General features: G+C 43.3%; 1 protein-coding gene across 1 annotated transcript in view; it reads left to right on the plus strand.

Annotated features, from left to right (window-relative positions):
- Positions 1-20,299, plus strand: part of SEC24D (SEC24 homolog D, COPII component) — a 425,192-nt gene that overhangs the window by 17,415 nt on the left and 387,478 nt on the right. The window contains exon 2 of the mRNA XM_078675943.1: positions 10,839-11,024. Within this exon, the coding sequence (XP_078532069.1) occupies positions 10,877-11,024 (148 nt within the window). The 5' untranslated portion in view covers positions 10,839-10,876. The remainder of the gene's footprint in view (positions 1-10,838; positions 11,025-20,299) is intronic.

The following is a 20,299-nucleotide window of genomic DNA, read 5'->3' on the forward strand; positions in this document are numbered from 1 at the left end:
ATGTATGTAGACATTTCATAAATAAATTCAGATGAATGCAAACGATAATATATATACAAAAGAGTAAATATTGTAATCACAAAAACATGGCTAAAGGTAATTTGACATTGCTACGCGCGTTTCGGCGGTAAGCCTTCATCAGGAAGCCATGATATATGTTCCGAGTGTACCTATACAGAATATATGAGAACTCCATATCAGTGTCAAGTCCTAATAATTACATCACATGTGCATTCAATACTTTTAATCTAATATTTACAACCTATCATTAAAAACATGGGCCAACAACAATCTTAATATATACATCTATATATCTAAGTACAAAAATACACACACTTCCTCGACCATCTTATGTTTACAGCTCAAATAACTTGAGATGATGGATTTTTATATGGTGGAACAAAGGTTCGCAAGAATCCAAAGGGACCTATTGGTCTATATCTGTATTTACATTTATAATTACAATAGTATGTGCCATGTACAGTGACCTAAGAATAGATAGAGGACTAGGAGGGTGGAACGAAGACAGAGGGATACGGTGAACAGAAGGGAAGAGAGGGGGGACAGAACGGATCGGGAAGAAGAAAGGGGGGAAGAAGAAAAAGAAAAAGAGAGAGGGGGAAAGGAGAGGGAAGAGAAGGAAGGGGAATGAAAAGGGGGAATTAGTTATTTTTAACTAACATGTGTGGTTGGTATCTTACCAGTATGATGGTGCAACCACAATGGCGGATGGTAGACTCTAGATATGCTTGTGGGATCAATTGAGGTCCTGGTAAACCCACAGGGGGGTTGCTTTTTACCGTGGATAGAGTAAGTAAATTATCAGAATGGAATTTCGGTAAGGGGGGGATATTGGATTAATATAGATGCAGTCATTACACTTAAGGTAAAGTATCTGCAAATAGAGGTAGTACGATGTTTATGTACGTTGCTGTCCTCTAATTTAAAGATGTAAAAACCGCTACAACGGAGACTCCGATGAAATTAGAAGAATGGGGGTGGAAAGAGTCCCGTATGTTGGTTAAAAAGGATGTTTAATAATTACTGATACATGGAAAAGAAAAACGTGTAAGCACGAAGCAAGACCTTGATGACTATTTAAAGCATGGACTGCTACGTTATACAGAAATCACCTAAACAGTATGGTTTACCTGAATGTAATGACGACAATGCGTCGTATAAAGTAGTCCCAAAAAGGTTACTAAAAAGCGGAGTTCGAGCTGCAGTGAGGATAAAAAAGGCTAGGGAAAAGGGGAAGAGACAAAATAAAGTTTGTTAATCTATGCGAGTTCCCTCAATCTGGAGTATTTTACAGAGCCCTGGTCTGGTAAGATTACCTTAATATGTTTATTTCAGGTGTAGACAGGTATCCGTTCCGGATGAAAAAGGGGAAATAGAATTCTTGCTGCAAACAATAATTAAGGAATGGAACAATTTAGTAGTGCGGTTCTGAAGGGGTGTTTATCATGATTATTTAATTCACGGGTGTGCGATGGTAAGAAATGTTATCTTACATTAAAACCAGTCGCTGGTATCTGCACCGGTATTTGCTTCTTAACTTCGGTGTTAGTGGGGAGGACAAAGGGCAGCGCTGCAAAAACAATAATGAACAAAATGGACCGTGTGAATACCGCGGTTCTAAGCGATCAGAGTGATACTGATCGGTTCGTATACAAAAAATAGCAAGGGAGGGTCTGTTACCTAAAACTTCAGTTGAAAATATCTTCCGATGGTGGAGTCCGGTCTGGCGGCGTCTCAGCAGCAGTCGAGAGCTGGAGACACTTCAAAGAGGGTCTTATTTATAATTCAGCCTCGCGCGCATTTTCCTAATAGGTGAACCGGATATATATGCACCACATCCGGAAGTTATTACTCTGTGGTTGCAGGCTAATGGAACAATGTGGGCTGAGAAGGCAGCCATCTTTGAATGACTAAACGGTATATAATAACATAGAATTTCGGTGATTTAATATGTTTGGTTCTAAGTATGAATAATTGCAAAAATTTCACTAATGTATATGAGAAACCTAATAAAGTGAATATCAATGTTACAAGGGATTGATGAAGTGTTTCAAATTCTAGTGCGAGGGACTAACCGGAGGAATTACTGATAACATACATTTAGGATCAATCATAATTGTATTTTAGGACCTGCTCCCAAGGCAATTCATTGTTCATTCCTGTTGTATAGGTATTAAGGGTGAAAATCCAGTAGCCTTCTCTGCATTTACGCATTTGAGTATTTAGCGTGCCTGATGTTTTTCTGATTTTCTCAAGAATGAGCCAGCGAATTTCATTGGGATTATGTTTTGCTTCCATGTAGTGTTTGGCCAGTGGTGCCTGGAATTTGCCAGTTCGAATAGCGGACCTATGCTCGGAGAGTCGTGTAGACATCTTCCTTGCAGTTTCGCCTACATAACCGAGGTTACATGGGCATAATAATAGGTACACCACATTTGTGGTTTTAAAATTTGTCGGGGTTTTTAGTTGTATCTGTACATTGTTATGGGTCCAATTTTTGGTCTCAATGGCAAATTCACATGCAGCACAAGACAGACATTTATAATTACCTGTGACAGGAATACTTCCAATTAAAGATGTTTGTATCGGTACAGTGCCTTTGGTTTGCATTCTTGACCGTACTATTAGGTCTTTAAGATTTTTATTCTTCCTGTATGCAAAAACAGGTTTGGGTAGATGTTGCTCTTTCGGTCTGGTGGCATTTAGGATATGCCAATTGGCCTGGACTATTTGTTGTAATTTGGCATTCATAGTAGAATGTCTAGTTACGAATACCATTTTGGCATTTGGTTCTTTAACTTGGGGGGTGAGCAGATGTTGTCTGTCAAAAAATCTGGCTCTTTTGTAGGAGTCACGAACTAGACGTTTTGGGTAACCCCGAGTTATGAATTTGGCTTTCATGTCTTCTGCTCTTTTGTCAAAGTCTGCTACTGTGGAGCAGTTTCTTCGAACTCGTAAGAATTGACCAAAAGGAATACTGGATTTTTGTGCCTTCGGATGGTAGCTTGTATAGTGTACACCGATACAAACATCTTTAATTGGAAGTATTCCTGTCACAGGTAATTATAAATGTCTGTCTTGTGCTGCATGGTAATTTGCCATTGAGACCAAAAATTGGACCCATAACAATGTACAGATACAACTAAAAACCCTGACAAATTGTAAAACCACAAATGTGGTGTACCTATTATTATGCCCATGTAACCTCGGTTATGTAGGCGAAACTGCAAGGAAGATGTCTACACGACTCTCAGAGCATAGGTCCGCTATTCGAACTGGCAAAATCTAGGCACCACTGGCCAAACACTACATGGAAGCAAAACATAATCCTAATGAAATTCGCTGGCTCATTCTTGAGAAAATCAGAAAAACATCAGGCACGCTAAGTACTCAAATACGTAAATGCAGAGAAATCTACTGGATTTTCACCCTTAACACCTATACAACAGGAATGAACAATGAATTAAATACAAATAATAGTGGAGGGTCAAAAGAGCGAATTTCAAAGAAAACGACTATGTGAAAACCAGTGGCAATAGTCCACTAATCAGGGTACATCATTCGTGGTTGTTGAAAAATACCCATCAGTAGCTCTTCCTTGGCGCCCTTTTCATCATGTGGGTTCCTTCTAACCATGAAGGATGGTATTTTGGTATGGTCAATATTGACAGCATAAGGACCAGTGATGGTATGACTGGGTCACAGGGAGCTACTGAAAAGCAGTGCGAGGGGGTGTGGTAAAGTGCAAAAAGTGCAGGGTAGTGATATTTAAAATCAGATAACTATGAGGAAAAATTATTTATTGCAGACCTCAGAGTTTCTAAGAGTTAAAAAGAGCGAAATTGGTAGTTTCACCTAATAGCTACCAACAGGTTGGTCGACATGTTTCAACAGAATTTCGGATCACAGAGGTATCCACTGCATTCCTCAGGACCTGTATCGCTACTGCTAGTGTTGTGTTAGAAAAAGTAAAAAGGAAAAATTTCACCTGGGTACTAGTGAAGAATCATTCTCCCAGCATGTTGTGCAGGAGAGTACTGCCTCACCTCACCTGGCTCACAGCGCAGGTAATTGAAGCACCGCTCTGTCCGTCGGTACTTCCAGCGTCCCCTTACAGCCAGAGGGACGCTGGAAGTACCGACGGACATAGTCGTTTTCTTTGAAATTCGCTCTTTTGACCCTCCACTATTATTTGTATTTTGTTCAGTTACCCCCGGGGAGTATAGTGTTGAGTGGTCATTAAAAATAATCCCTGAGACCCAAAACCACCCTTGTTTAATTAATGAACAATGAATTGCCTTGGGGGCAGGTCCTAAAATACAATTATGGTTGATCCTAAATGTATGTTATCAGTAATTCCTCCGGTTAGTCCCTCGCACTAGAATTTGAAACACTTCATCAATCCCTTGTAACATTGATATTCACTTTATTAGGTTTCTCATATACATTAGTGACATTTTTGCAATTATTCATACTTAGAACTAAACTTATTAAATCACCGAAATTCTATGTTATTATATACCGTTTAGTCATTCAAAGATGGCTGCCTTCTCAGCCCACATTGTTCCATTAGCCTGCAACCACAGAGTAATAACTTCCGGATGTGGTGCATACATATCCGGTTCACCTATTAGGAAAATGCGCACGAGGCTGAATTATAAATAAGACCCTCTTTGAAGTGTCTCCAGCTCTCGACTGCTGCTGGGACGCCCGCCAGACCGGACTCCACCATCGGAAGATATTCTCAACTGAAGTTTTAGGTAACAGCCCCTCCCTTGCTATTTTTTGTATACGAACCGATCAGTATCACTCTGATCGCTTAGAACCGCGGTATTCACACGGTCCATTTTGTTCATTATTTTTTTGCAGCGCTGCCCTTTGTCCTCCCCCACTAACACCGAAGTTAAGAAGCAAATACCGGTGCAGATACCAGCGACTGGTTTTAATGTAAGATAACATTTCTTACCATCGCACACCCGTGAATTAAATAATCATGATAAACACCCCTTCAGAACCGCACTACTAAATTGTTCCATTCCTTAATTATTGTTTGCAGCAAGAATTCTATTTCCCCTTTTTCATCCGGAACGGATACCTGTCTACACCTGAAATAAACATATTAAGGTAATCTTACCAGACAAGGGCTCTGTAAAATACTCCAGATTGAGGGAACTCGCATAGATTAACAAACTTTATTTTGTCTCTTCCCCTTTTCCCTAGCCTTTTTTATCCTCACTGCAGCTCGAACTCCGCTTTTTAGTAACCTTTTTGGGACTACTTTATACGACGCATTGTCGTCATTACATTCAGGTAAACCATACTGTTTAGGTGATTTCTGTATAACGTAGCAGTCCATGCTTTAAATAGTCATCAAGGTCCTTCTTCGTGCTTACACGTTTTTCTTTTCCATGTATCAGTAATTATTAAACATCCTTTTTAACCAACATACGGGACTCTTTCCACCCCCTTTTTTCTAATTTCATCTGAGTCTCCGTTGTAGCGGTTTTTACATCTTTAAATTAGAGGACAGCAACGTACATAAACATCGTACTACCTCTATTTGCAGATACTTTACCTTAAGTGTAATGACTGCATCTATATTAATCCAATACCCCCCCCTTACCGGAATTCCATTCTGATAATTTACTTACTCTATCCACAGTAAAAAGCAACCCCCCTGTGGGTTTACCAGGACCTCAATTGATCCCACAAGCATATCTAGAGTCTACCATCCGCCATTGTGGTTGCACCATCATACTGGTAAGATACCAACCACACATGTTAGTTAAATATAACTAATTCCCCCTTTTCATTCCCCTTCCTTCTCTTCCCTCTCCTTTCTCTCTCTTTCTTTTTCTTCTTCCCCCCCCTTTCCTCTTCCCGATCCCTTCTGTCCTCCCCATCCCAACCCCCCTCTCTTCCCTTCTGTTCACCGTTTCCCTCTGTCTTCGTTCCACCCTCCTAGTCCTCTGTCTATTCTTAGGTCACTGTACATGGCACATACTATTGTAATTATAAATGTAAATACAGATATAGACCAATAGGTCCCTTTGGATTCTTGCGAACCTTTGTTCCACCATATAAAAATCCATCATCTCAAGTTATTTGAGCTGTAAACATAAGATGGTCGAGGAAGTGTGTGTATTTTTGTACTTGGATATATAGATGTATATATTAAGATTGTTGTTGTCCCATGTTTTTAATGATAGGTTGTAAATATTAGATTAAAAGTATTGAATGCACATGTGATGTAATTATTAGGACTTGACACTGACACTGATATGGATTTCTCATATATTCTGTGTAGGTACACTCGGAACATATATCATGGCTTCCTGATGAAGGCTTACCGCCGAAACGCGCGTAGCAATGTCAAATTACCTTTAGCCATGTTTTTGTGATTACAATATTTACTCTTTTGTATATATATTATCTTTTGCATTCATCTGAATTTATTTATGAAATGTCTACATACACTGAAATGTATTGTGATGCACAATAAGCATAAAATGCACACTATGATAATTAATGTTGGATCGGCAATGGATGTCTAAAACCAGATCCCTAACAAATATATATGTTTGAATAAAATATCTCTTTGATAATATGTTCCTTTGCACTGGTTTTCCATATTTAGTCATTTTTGTTGTCAGTTACACTTGTTGTCAGTCCATGTTTATTTAAACCCTTGTTCCTAAATAATTGTCCTTCCAAACATTTGATGATCCCAATTTAGGAACTCTAGTTGGGGATACCTCCTTTTCTCACACCCCTCAATCTTCAATATGGCCGCCGACTCCGGAAGCCCAATAATATGAACATTGTTCTGGCGCGACCACGCTTCTTAAGTCTTCATTCTTCAATTTGATAACCTCAAGCACTCGCTACAAGTTCAGAATCTGCGTCCTCTATTCAGCAGTGGCGTCATGCGTGTCCGATAGCCTGTTTTCGAGTTCATCCAACCTAGTCTCATGCACGTCTACCTTTATTTTTTTACTGCGTCAAGGCTGGTCGCGAGGGCATCCATCTTGCTGTAGATTGTTTTTAAGCCAGTACGCACCTCGAGCAAAATTAACCGCATATCCTCCTCTGGGTCATCAACATTGTCTGGTGCACCCTCAACGGCGCCCGTCTCCATCGGCATCTCCGCCATGCATGTGTGCCTTTTACTCTCAAAGGGGATTTTAGGTTGTGTGGGGTCTGTTTTGCCCATATTCACAAATTACCAACGCTGCCCCGGTCCGTGGCTGCAGTATACTGTATTGGCGGTATGGCAGTCAGTGGCGTGAGCGGCTATTCAGGCCAGGCAGTGTTCAGCAAAGATGTAGGTGGCCCGGTGCAGGAACGCTCACCCTCCGGTGAAGAACAGGAGTGCAGACTTTGCCGCTCAGATCAGACTGTTGCAGGCAGCACGTGTATCTCTCCCGGTCAGTCACACAAGGGAGGACAGTCACAGCACTAGGATCGGATTCGGCTATGACCAGATGACAGTGTTTCCCGGAGGATGCGCGTATATGTGCGCAATGTGATCACCAGCCAGAAAGGCGCGCTGCATGAAAGGGCCCCAACCCGCTTGCTGCACAAGCGAAAGACAGAGCCGGACAGCTGGCCGCACACCGCACTGAACAGCCCCCCCCCCACGTTCACTGCAAAGGGGGGAATCAGACGATGCCCGTAGCCCCCCAAACCCTCAGCAGCAATGCAGGGATGAAGCCCCTCTACCAATGGGAGTCAGCTAGGCCCAGAACTCCCGTACAGGCGCATGCAAGCGCAGTGCTAGTCACAGGTCCTGTAGCACATGTAGCCACAGAACAGGCCCGGGCCACACCCTAATGCCCAGCACAGTGCCAGTCGAGGGAGGCCCCACCACTCGGGTGCGCAACACCCACTGGACTCACCGGGCTTCAGCCCCCCCCCCCCCGTCGTGTGTGGCAGCCCGGGATGAGACAGATCCTGGGCACGCACACAGCCACACCCGAACGTTTCACTGGTCTTTAAAAGCCCATTTGAATACTAATTAGGCCTTGCTGTTGTTTCACACCTTGTTGGAGGCCCTGCAGCTCCACTCTGCCTACTGATTAAAGGTTCAGCCCCCCCCCCGAAATTTTTCTTAGCCCCACCCGAAATTTGGCTCTAGTTGCGCCTCTGCCACCACTCCTACCTTGCCTGTGTCTGGCTTCTGGAACAGTAGATCCACAGCTCCGGCGGGCCTCCGCAACAGCGTCACCTGCCGCTCGTCAGTCAGCCGCTGCCTTCTCTTCCGGCCCCCAGCATACGTCAATTAACATTCCCGCCTCGTATCATGCACGGAGCAATAAGTGCGCTCCAGCTGCCTCATAACGACGTCCCTTCTCCTCCGGGGCTCCTCGCTCTCAGCCGGTGGTGTCACGGCCGCCTCATGGTCTCCAGATACAATCCGCACCCGCAGCATCAGTTCATATGGCGCAGCCATTTTCTCAGCAGCGCCGCCGATCTGCGCCACTTCTCAGCTTGGGGGTGCTACGCCAGTTTCAGGATCACAAATTGCAGCGTTTTGATCAGCCGAAGTCTAGCAGTCAGGGCACATGTTAGCCTCGAACTCAGACCGAGTTTTGAGGATGGTATTTGTCTGATGTTGCAGTCTGGCCTGCGGAGCTTCTTTAGCAGGCAGCCATCACGCAACGCACCGTAGCCACGTCCCCAATGAGCTTGTGACCTCTTTATGTCCACACTAGATTAAATGTTTGAAGCACTCATTGAGGAGTGTCCATTAAAGATGACGCTTTCGTTTTACTACTATTTTCATACAAATCTCTCCGCCCTTCTTGATGGCAGAAGTCTATCCACACATTGCATATGACAGTGACATGCACTATTGGTGATGGCAACACTTGGTTTTAACGCAGATTACCCAATTGGAGGTAGTTGAGACATCTGTCCGCACATGGTTATTCCGGCAACTATGCAGTGCTCCAAGAGTGTTAGCCTCTGTCTCAGAATGAATTACCCTAAATAAGGCTATTTACTTGTCCTCTTCATGCTTTTCATATTTGTCAGCAATTTTAGAAGAATTTTTTAAAGGGTGCTAATGTTTGAGAACCTATTTATTGCTGTTTGCCATCTGTGATGGAAATCACAAAAGGAACGTAATGACCAAGCAAGTTCCTGCCTTGGGTACCAGTCACTAGGATGTTGGTAACATGATGGTTATATTTTCTGTCCTTAGCTGTTTACCCCATTAGCCTTGTCCCAGTCTGGTGGCGACTGTGCTAGCTGAGGGGACTGACAACAGAAAGATGACAGAAATTGGTGTTATTCCTGCCTGCCCATTCGTCGGGCAGAGGCTACTTCCTGGATAACTGGGCTCCACCAACTGCTACTCTCTCCTTCACCTATCAGTTTAACAGGATTCAGTGTGTTATAAGAGTGTTATAAGAGTCCTAAAAATATATAATATTCGACATATGAAGGACAATAAAGCCTTGGATAAAGCCTTGGATAACTGACGGTTACCTTTTTCAACATTGACAAATTTAGTTTTAGTGATATCCAGAGAAATCTCTTTAACTCAATGGGAACAACTGATTGTACAGGAACATTCTGTTGGTCACTTAGCAGATTTTGACAAACCTTAAGGACAACTAGAATCAGTTTGACTTAGAAGTTTTTTGTACATAAAGGTGTATGGCATAGACAAAGTTCCTGATACAGTTGACTCATAAAAGGTATTTATTACACCCGATATAGTCCGACACCAAAGGGATTGAAATTAATTCAGTATAATAAGTGGTACCCATTATGATTATTGGCCAAAAATGGGGCAGATCAAGCAGATGTGGGTGCTTTCCACCCTAAAACCTGCATGTCCTTTTTATTTTTTTTCTATACAAGCTATTTTCCACAGGTACATTTTGGCATTAAACTGCTGAAATTTACATGGGAATAATTCTGTGAGTATGGTAATTACCTCACAACTTATGCGATAACAAGTTACCGCACATACCAGCATTATTTGAGGAACCCGTAATAAGAGCGCAGATGTTGGAACAAAGATGTTTTGATCTGCACATTTGTAATCGGCGTGTGCATTAGCAAACCAGGACAAAATAGTGATCCGACAGAAAGCTGAACAACAACAAAAATTGAAGTAAATTTAAATATCACCTTTCCTAATTTTGACAAGTTGACTCTTTATACTGGCATTTCGGTTCAGACATTTTTGACAATAGGAATGCTGTCTCTTTACAGGTTTACATTCAGTCTCCCCGTCACAACGCACAAAATACTTTTCTCTGATATTTCTACTTCATTCTTCTCATCTGTTGATTAATCTGTTCCTTGAAAAGAGAACACAAAAAAGAACACAAGCTCACACATCTTTTCAAACTCCCTTTGTTAAGTTCCTTCTAGGACTGACCTGCATAACGTCCCTCCATTTTAAGGAATAGTCTTAGTAATATGTAGTACTTGGCACAAGTGGAACAATAGTTTTTATATGTCCCAATTACAAGTCATCTCACTAGACATAGATTTCACCATCTCTGTACTTGTACATTATTTATTTCAATCCCTCAATTTGCTACAAATATTTAAAGTTTAAAAAATGCAGCGTCATGAAAATTCAAGAGGCAATATTTAAACATTGTCATAAACCCTGAAGTGTAACATTCCTGATGTATTTATGTAACCTGTTATTTCATTTGTGACTTTGAAGCTGTTCACTAGCTTTCCCCAGGGTATATTTATCTTTAAACAATGAATAATTGATTAGAATATTTAAAAGTGCCTAATTTGTTTGAAACATATCTTTTAGTTTACCTAAATTCATCATTTTTCAGATTATTCCAAGATCTGTTGAAGTGAAACGGCCGCCACAATGAGCCAGCAAGGTTATGTTGCAACCCCACCATATTCACAGTCACAGCCGGGAATGGGAGGATATTCCACAAGCTTTGGAACAACACCTTCTTCACCTTATGGGCATTATGGAGCCACAAATCAATCATTTCCCGCCCCTCCACCAGGTAGGAAGCAAAAGTGAATGTACATTAAATGTTGATTTTTTTGTAGTGAGAAGGGTGTTGCTAAATCAGGAAAGAAAAGTTCAACCTGGTCATTCATAGCGTAAAATAAAGATAGAGTGATGGTCTGGGGTAGGACTAAAGTGAAACAATGCACTGGAATACTTGCATTTTAGGTGAATCAATAACAAGTCTGTAGGTAATGAAAAACACTTTAGAAGTACACGCACATACTAAAATATTCAACAGTGTCTTGATTTTGATCAGCATTATAGCATACAAAAACCTGGTAGGCCACTCACCAATGGAAAGCCTATAAAATGTAAGGGTGTTTTTGTAGCACACCCGGGCTCATTCACAAAATCTTTTGTTTTAAATTGCATTTTTTTTATTTTTTTATTTCAGTACTTTTATTGAGGTATTTACAAGGTACAGTATACAGGTATAGAGTCACGGTCCCCCAGGGGGGAGAGGCAGTTGTCAAAAACATTTACGTGCCGGTGGGGTTACATACAGCTTTGTAGCATGTGTATTACATTCGTATGTCGTATGCGGCGCTGTCCGTGGTACGCGGATGCTACCCTGTGAGGCTGAAAGGAAAGGTAAGAAAGGGAGAAAGGAGGGAGTGGGAGGTGGAGGAAAACTGGTGCGCGTTAAAAATATCCTTGGTCAGGCTACCTTGCCTGTGTGATAAAGATTGTGTGCCGACAAGGCGCTGGTCTAGGGGGGGCTTGTGTGAGGACAGGTAGTTGTCCAGGGATAGCCACATTTCTGCATTCGTGTGGGTCGTTCTTGTTTGGTTTGATGTTATGGTGTCTGCTCCCCGTAGGAAGGTGATCCAGTTGACCCACGTCTTAAACTATGCTTTCCCTGTTTCCTTCCAGTTGTTCAGGATTGTCTTGATCGCTGCGGTGAGTAAGAGAACGATCAGTTCTTTGTCCCCCTTGGATTCTATTGCTAGTGACATGTAAGCTGTGGCTAGAGTTTGGAAGTCCAGCTGTATTGAGTGGCATAAGGCGTTGTTTATGAAGTCGTTTATTCTACTCCAAAACTTCTTTACTTTCGGGCAGAGGAAAATTAGGTGTGCCAGGTCCCCTTTATGTTTGTTGCAGTTCCAGCACACATCACTGTCTCTTATTCCTATTGCGGCTAATTTGGCCGGGGTCCAGTATGTCCTGTGCAGGAGCCAGAATTTTGTTTGGGCTAGGTTGGTGGTGACCTTCTTGTGTGTGGTTGATGTCCATAGTTTTGTTTTTTCGCTTTCTGTGAGATTCCTGCCGGTGAGAGATTGCCAGTATCTAGGGCTTTGTTGTTTAGGTTGGGTTTCCCTGGGCTTAGCAGTTTTTAGAGGTGTGAGGTTTGGTGTCCTATTTTGTTTAGGTTCGCTGCATATTGTATTATCAAGGGAGTAGCTTTATTGAGTTCTGCCCTTGTTATTGCCACCTTTATCTTGAGGAAGTTGTAGAGCGCGATGTCTGTTAGTTTGTGTGTGAGTCTTATGGAGTCGAAGGTGATGTGTGAGTCTTGGTCTCCCAACTGGATGGCGATGGAGATGCCGTGTCTGTACCAGGAGGCCATGTCGAGCGTTTTCTCTCGATATTTTATTTTAGGGTTGAACTATAACGATTCCCACCTGGTGTTCTTGATGCTCGTGTCCATCACCCTGTCGAATTTGAGGAGGGCGTTCTTGGTGTTCTTAAGTAGTGTTTGCGATTTCTGGGTGTTTTTTCGCTGTTAGTAGGGCTACTGGGTCGAGACCTCCTAAGATTCTTCTCTCTAGGCAAGCCAGGCAGGTATGTACTTTTGTTTGGGGTCTAGCCAGTGTAGTCCCTGTTTGGCTATGCATGCTGTTTGGAATGTCTTAAAGTTTGTTACGTTCAGCCCTCCTAGGCTTTTGCTCAGCCTGAGTTTTTGTAGGATGATTCTTGGTTTCTTGTCCTTCCATAGGAATTTATTTATAAGTTTGTCCAGGCGTTTGTGGAAGTCTTCCGTGATGATTAGTGGAAGCATATTTAGCATGTAGTTGACCATGGGGGTCAGCATCATTTTGATCGTTTCCACTCTGCCCCACCAGCTGATGAACTTGGGTGACCACGACTCTAGTCTACCTTTCAGTTTGTTCAGGAGGGTCTTTTCATTGTGGTCTAGTGTGGACTTGAGATCCCGTCCGAAGTGTAGGCCAAGGTATTTCAAGAACTTCTTCTGCCAGGCCAGCCCCGAGTCTCCCAACACTTCCCTGGTGGTGTGAACGTTTAGTGGCTTACACTCAGACTTATCCTTGTTCAGCTTGTAGCCTGAGGCTTGGGCATATTCTTCTATGGTAGACATGAGCGCGGCTATTGATGGGCCTGGTTCCTCCGTGGTGATGAGGACGTCGTCTGCATAGGCAGCTAGCTTAACTGCTTCTCCACCAATTGGGATTCCCTAGATGTGTTTGTTGTCGCGAATCATGGCTAGGAGTGGTTCCAGGGCTAGAAGGAAGAGGGCAGGGGAGAGTGGGCAGCCTTGCCTTGTGCCTCTTTCCAATGTGAGCGGGTCTGAAGTACCGTTGTTCACCACGACACGTGCTTTGGGCTCATTGTAGAGTGCTAGTACCATCTTCCTGAAGATGGGTCCTAGACCGAATTTTTTCATGCAGCTGTCTAGGAAGGGCCATGACACTCTGTCAAAAGCCTTTTCCGCGTCCAGGGCGATCATGACCGCGGCGTTGGTGCTTTTGGATGCATGGTTGATCAGGTGACATAGGAGCCTAGTATTGTCATGGGACATCCTGCTTTTGAGGTATCCCACCTGTGAGCAGTGTATGAGGTTGGGCAGGAGCGCGTTCAGTCTCGTGGCCAGGATCTTCGCGTAGATCTTGCAGTCTACATTAATTGACGTGCATTTAACAGTAGAGGAAAATATTCTGATTTATTATTAGGGTGTGGTCATCGTATGGGATTTTTGTGTATCCCAAAATTGAGTAATTTTGTTAAAATAAGCCTAATTTTGCAACTTGTGAAGTTACTCTTTTTTGTATGGCTCAGAAGTGTTATCAACTTAATAAGGATTTTTGTGCATCCTCATGTGTATTTTTGTTTGTGTTGCTTATAAATTGCATACATTGTGAAATGTCCTTATTTTCAAATATTTAGATTGAGTCCCTTTTTTGGTATTATTGTGTCAAATGATAAAACATTTTTTTTCCCATTTGGCTTCTGGGGCATTGTGAAGGAGTTCTTTGCCTTGGTCAAAGTGGGTGTACGGTTCTGTGGTTAACTTCCTTCGATGAGTGTTCCTCATTCCATCACCAGCTCATTCATTGCCCTCATTTAATTTGGTTAAAATAGCAAAATTTGAAATGCGCACAAAATATTTAATGCCAGTTATATGTATTGCCGCCATAAATTGGGTAGTTGTAATACACTGTTTACAAAACTACAAACAACTTGCTCCGTGTCACGAAGGGGGTGAACTTACCGGGGCAGCTTGCTGTTGCTGGCTGCCCTGAAGGCATTTCTTTGTCTCAGTGCTGAGGTGTGGGGACACTCACCTTTGGCCTTCCCCGCTGGAGTCCTTGCGGCTGGACGCCGCCTATGCCTACATTGCGCCCGGTGGGGCTTAAAAGCAAGACAGCTCCCGCGTCGCGGGACGCGTGCGGGTGGCGCCGGGAGAAGCCTGGGACAAGGGCGGGACTGCCCTAGGCCGTCTGAGGCCAGAAGAGGCCGGGCTGGGCTACACCTCTTAATATTGTGACTCTCCCCAAAGAGCTCGTTGTTCCGCTCTCCTCTGGGCTATTGTTGTGTTTTGTGATGGCCCCACCAATTCCCCCTTCTCGGGCACAAGGCAAACGTGTCTGTGCAAAGAAGCGATCACTACCCAAAGCCACCCCTCCTCTAACAGTATTTCCTACAGCTATAGACCTAATGCTCCAAAAAGTGATAAGTGTGGTAACATCTGAAATTGAATTGACAGAAAGACGTCTTTCTATTACACCTGACTGCTTTTTACCAGTATCACCTTCTTCAGATGTTGCATTAAGTTCACCTGAATCTATTGGCCCCCACAATTTGGTTACAGTTATTAATGATTCTATGTTGTCATCAGGTTCAGATCTTAAGCTAGAGGACTCCACCCCTCCCCCGCCCCCACCGGTTGCTCGTAACCCTAGGAAAAGGACAATAATCGGGGTTCTAGAAGTAGAAAACCTAGGGGGGGTGGTGGTAAGTGGCACCAAGAAGACAACTAAATGTGGCGTTGTCGAGTCTAACGATGAGCCACAGCAGGCCCATACCTACCATCCTTGGGCCCAGGCTCTAATGGTCGATTTTTTTGGCCCAATGCAGAATGTTTATAAGGGAAGAGATCAATCCAATTCTTCAACATCTTCAGAATTATATACCCCCGCCAATTCCACCACCAATACATCCTAATAAGGAAGCAATTATCCACGTTCATGATAATACACACAACGTGGGATCTCTTATAGCTCAGGATGCAATCACGAGCCGGTGTTCACACTCACCTAAAGCCTCCAACAAACAGGTGCCCAAACATTCTAAATCCAGCAATTCAACGGGCACTGCAAACCGTTACCCTGGCCAAGGTCCCCCTCGATTAGCATCAGCACAAGGTTCCCAGGGGGATATCCCTAAACTCCCTATGCCATCTAGTGGACCTAAAAATCAATCTGAGCCAAATATAATAGATGGGGATTAAATTGCGTTGCCCAATATCGAAGGGAATGTAGGGGGTGGTAGTGGTTTGACTCGACAATCTTCTCTTCCCATTATTAATCTTCCGCCTGAGGCTGTTCCATATGTGATCGTCTTGGTGGGAATTCCGGAATTAAAAGAAGACCATAAAGAATCCCAACTAGAATTACGAAATAAGATCTTGTACTGGCTAGTGAAGAACAAGCAGTTCCTTATGACAAGGCTGGTGAGATTTTGATGGTTAGGAGGGTTGCATTGTTGGGCTCCACCCAAAAGTCCATTGGTGGAGATTGCGTAATTATCAACTTCCGGCATCCAGCAACGAACCAAAGAATAATGTCTCATGTTTCACTCCCTTCCAACCAATCTTTGTCTATTAGAGCCCTTACCCTAGATTTTTTCTATCCTGGGCCAGGGAGGGCAGGCTTCGTTCAGCCCACAAATCGTTTTAACCTAGGGGCCAACCATTCTCTTAATACCCCTACCTTCTGCTACCGCAATCCTTTTTCTTTTGGCTTTCCGGTTTCAAATCGGTTTGCCCTCCTGGAGGAAGTTGACTGACTAAGTGGGCAGGTTATCCTTGACAATCCTGTCTTCCAACCCAGGTCATGCGTCGCTACATCTACCAAGGACCTGTCCCCTGAAAAATTAGATCCAGCTGCCACTACTCCAGATGGGGATTTTTCAGTAACTCCAGACCATCCAGAGCCAGCCTTATCTGTAGGACATTTCCAACTGGACTATTCAATAAGGGGCTGCCGGGAGGTGGAAGCCATTAATGTTGATACTGTAATCATAGACAGTAGTTTTGATGGGCAAGCCCCAGTGACCAGGACTGAACCTGGTCACAATGGTGGGGCGAAAGGTTGTAGTGATAAAATTTATATTTTATCCTGTAATGTTGCAGGACTCTCTAACAAAATGCATAGCCCTGACTGGCAAGGTTTTATAGACAATTTTGACATCTGTCTCTTTCAAGAGACGTGGGCTAGAGAAGACGTGCATAGGGTAGGATTTTTGTCAGTAAACACTCTGGCTTCGTCAGGTGCGAGAGGAAGACCCTTTGGGGGCATGAATATTTTTGTAGGCTCCCATCTGGGGTGTACGGTGACCCATTTAAATCCCCCTTTGCTAGATCTTCAATGCATTAGACTCACCTTTACTCCAAAGTTTAGTCTAACCCTTATTAATGTCTATTCTCGCCCTACTAGTGCGGGCAAAGAATCTCCTACTTTGGATATATTAGCTAACTTCATCACAAAGGTCAAGGGTGAGAGTACTATGATAGTTGCGGGAGATTTCAATTTCCAATATGAGCCGCTCCCAGGTTTGCTAGACTCTCTCTATGGTCCATCCCTGATCTGCTAATTTCTCCGATCAGGGCCTGGACCCCTTTAGCACTCCAAATGAATTCCATTGCATTGGGCCACTCTTTGAGAGCTTGTAATGGCCGTACTTAATCTGACCTAGAGGGTAATCATACTTACAATCGGCTAGCCCAATCCTCCCGTATCGACTATATTCTGGTCGAGGCTTGTATCTGGCCCAAGATCATTGATTTTGTGGTCCTTCCTCGTCACGATAGTGACCACAATGCCCTGGTACTTGACCTAAATCTCCCTGAATTGGGCATAACCCAGGGCGACGGAGTTACCAACTGGGAGCCCCCATTAATATCCAACAACAGAAGAAGGCTCAAATGGCCATCTGTTAAAAACTCTCCCGAACTTATGAGTCTACTGTATCAAAGTGTCCTTCGGGCACTTGATGGCCTAAGTGGCCACTTAGAACGGGGCCAGAAAGCACTTTCCAACCAAATCCTTAATACCCATTCAGAACTAATAACGAGTCTTATGCAATTACTTAATCCACCTGCCCGTAATCTAAGGAAAAATAGGAGGGGTAATTCTTGGTTCGACACTAATTGTAAGGCAGCCAAGGTGGCACTCCTGGCTGCTATTAGAGCCAAGAATAGGTTATTAATCCAAACCAAGAGGCATGAGTATAATAAAGTACAGTCTGATGCTAAACAGACCTGGGAGGATTCTAAATGGACCGCTATAAAAAATGCCCTTGGGTGCAGGGACATGAGGGAATATTGGTCCATTGTTCGCTTAGTAGTAAGGTGGGTCAAAAGGTTGATGTTTGTAACATCGCACCAGAGAGATTGGTCGAACATTACCAGAAGCTATATGCTTCTCCCCCTGAAAATGATATCATAATGGATCTTTCTATTCAGGTACCCTCTTATGTCCCAGCGCCAAACAGCAATCTGGTCCTTCCTCCCTTAGCCCCCTATAATAGCCAACCCTTAGAATCTAAAATTACACTGAAGGAGCTCGAAACTGCCATAACTAGGCTCCCATTGGGTAAGGCACCTGGCCTCGACAAAATTCCTGGAGACCTTTTTAAAGATCAAATACCGGTCTGGGCCCCTTATTTGTATATCTTTATATAATGCTATAATGTAGGGTGCCACCTTACCCAATACTTGGGTTGGTGCCGAGATCATTCCGGTGTTTAAAAAAGGTTCTCCACTTCTCCTGGTCAATTACCGTCCGATCAGTTTGATTGACGTTAGTCAAAAAAAAATTCTCACATCATTTTGGATCGGCTTGAGTTTTGGATGGAGAAACATCAGATTCTCAGCCCCTTTCAGGCCGGTTTTAGGGAAAAGACCTCCACGGTTGACCAGATATTAAGACTCCAGCTTCTTTACTGGAAGACCGTGAGAGTAGAGGGTGGCAGCCTCTACTTCATTTTTGTTGACATCAAAACGGCCTTTGATCTAGTACCACGCAAAATCCTTTGGGCTGTTTTGGAGGACCTGGGGGTTCCGGCTTACCTTCTCAATATCATCAAGAGACTCCACCGTAACAACTTTGCACAAATTAGGAGTGGTAAATGGGGTAGTCTGACACCCAAAATTCCAGTCAACAGGGGAGTCAGACAAGGGTGTGTGCTGGCGCCCACCCTTTTTTGTCTCTTCATCAATGTCCTGATCTCCCACCTCAAGGGGGTCTAAGATATCGATGCCCCCAAATTGAACAACGAACAGGTGGTAGCACTGATGTTCGCAGATGACACCCTCCTATTGTCCAAATCATCTATGGGCATTCAACGGGCCCTGGATAGTTTTGTTAACTTCTGCCATCTTAGGGGGCTAGAAATTAATGTCCAAAAAACCAAGTATATGATTTGTAACCCACCGAAAACTAGATGCTCTAATCCCTCCCTAAATGGCACAGCTTTGGATAGGGTAACAGTCTTTAAATATCTCAGTAATACCCTTACGGATAAAATGGACTGGGCACCCCAACTAGCAAAGGCCAAACTCAGATTAGTTCAGACCACGGGGGGCATTTGGAAAATCCATCGAGAATCCACCTTTAAGCCAGTTGCTCCCATCATAGAAATTTATAAAGCCCAAGCTCGGGGAGCAATTTTATATGGGGCTGAACTCTGGGGCCATTGCTCGGTGGATGGCATTAGAAAAGCTGAAAACCAATTCCTAAGATCAGTGCTGGCACTTCCGCCTAGTACCCCCCTGATCCCTATGGGATTGGATCTCGGCATAACACCTATTCAAGAGGCAGTCGCACTACGCCCTATAATCTATTGGCGCAGACTATGGGTAACCCCCGAACTATTATGTTTTAGACGAGCACTAGAAGAGGTACTGGGCCTCCCTGGTTCTGAGAAACTGCCATGGTTTGCCTTTTTAAAAAAGGAAAGTAAGAGACTGGACATACCCGGACAATGGTCTAACCCAGCTGTGGCTTGTGCGCAATTGTCTCGTGCAGAGTTAGTCAACCTTGACCGTCGGCCACCCTTGGCAGTTCTTCCTTAGGCCCACTCACTGTCAAGTTTTTTAATTTCAAAGATGATTACTTAATTGAGCCTTTTCTTGATGAGAATTTACCAATTTCAGCGAGGAAATTTTACCTACAATTCAGATATGGTACTCTTCCTCTTAGGATCTTCTCCCATAAATGGTGTACTACTAAATTAATTAACTGCCTGGCGTGTGGAGCCAAAGAGGAGTCTGAGTCCCACGTTTTCTTTTTTTGCCCTAGTTTTAAGAACATACGGCAACGTTGGCTCATCCAACTTTGTAAAAACTTGGGGTTCAGATCCCACCAAGAGGCTCTCAGAATTTTAAAAAGTAATACTTCCACTCCGGTTGTGTTTTCAGTCTCTCGTTTTATTGATGCTATGTGGCGCAGGAGGAGATCTTTTTTTTTTTTTATTTTTTTTTTTTTAATTTTTTCTTTTAAGAACCTTTATTGTTATAATACGGGGATACAAACATGGGCCTACAACCATTGCGGCCGGCCGCTATTCAAATCGATTAAAAATTAACATCGTATAAAAATACAGCGGTCCGGAGCGCAAAGCTGAGTAGCATCCAGGATATATCGTATAATTAAGGTACCATGCGTGAATAAGGATCTGAGACGGTTCATTTTATAATAACGAAAAGAAAAATAAAATCAAATCAATGTCGCATAATCACACATACCCCTGATACAGCTAACGAAAAGCAAAAGGTTGTACGCCAGTGATGTACATAGATGAAAAAGT

The sequence above is a fragment of the Lissotriton helveticus genome, chromosome 2_1, assembly GCF_964261635.1.
Source record: "Lissotriton helveticus chromosome 2_1, aLisHel1.1, whole genome shotgun sequence".
Lineage (NCBI taxonomy): Eukaryota > Metazoa > Chordata > Amphibia > Caudata > Salamandridae > Lissotriton > Lissotriton helveticus.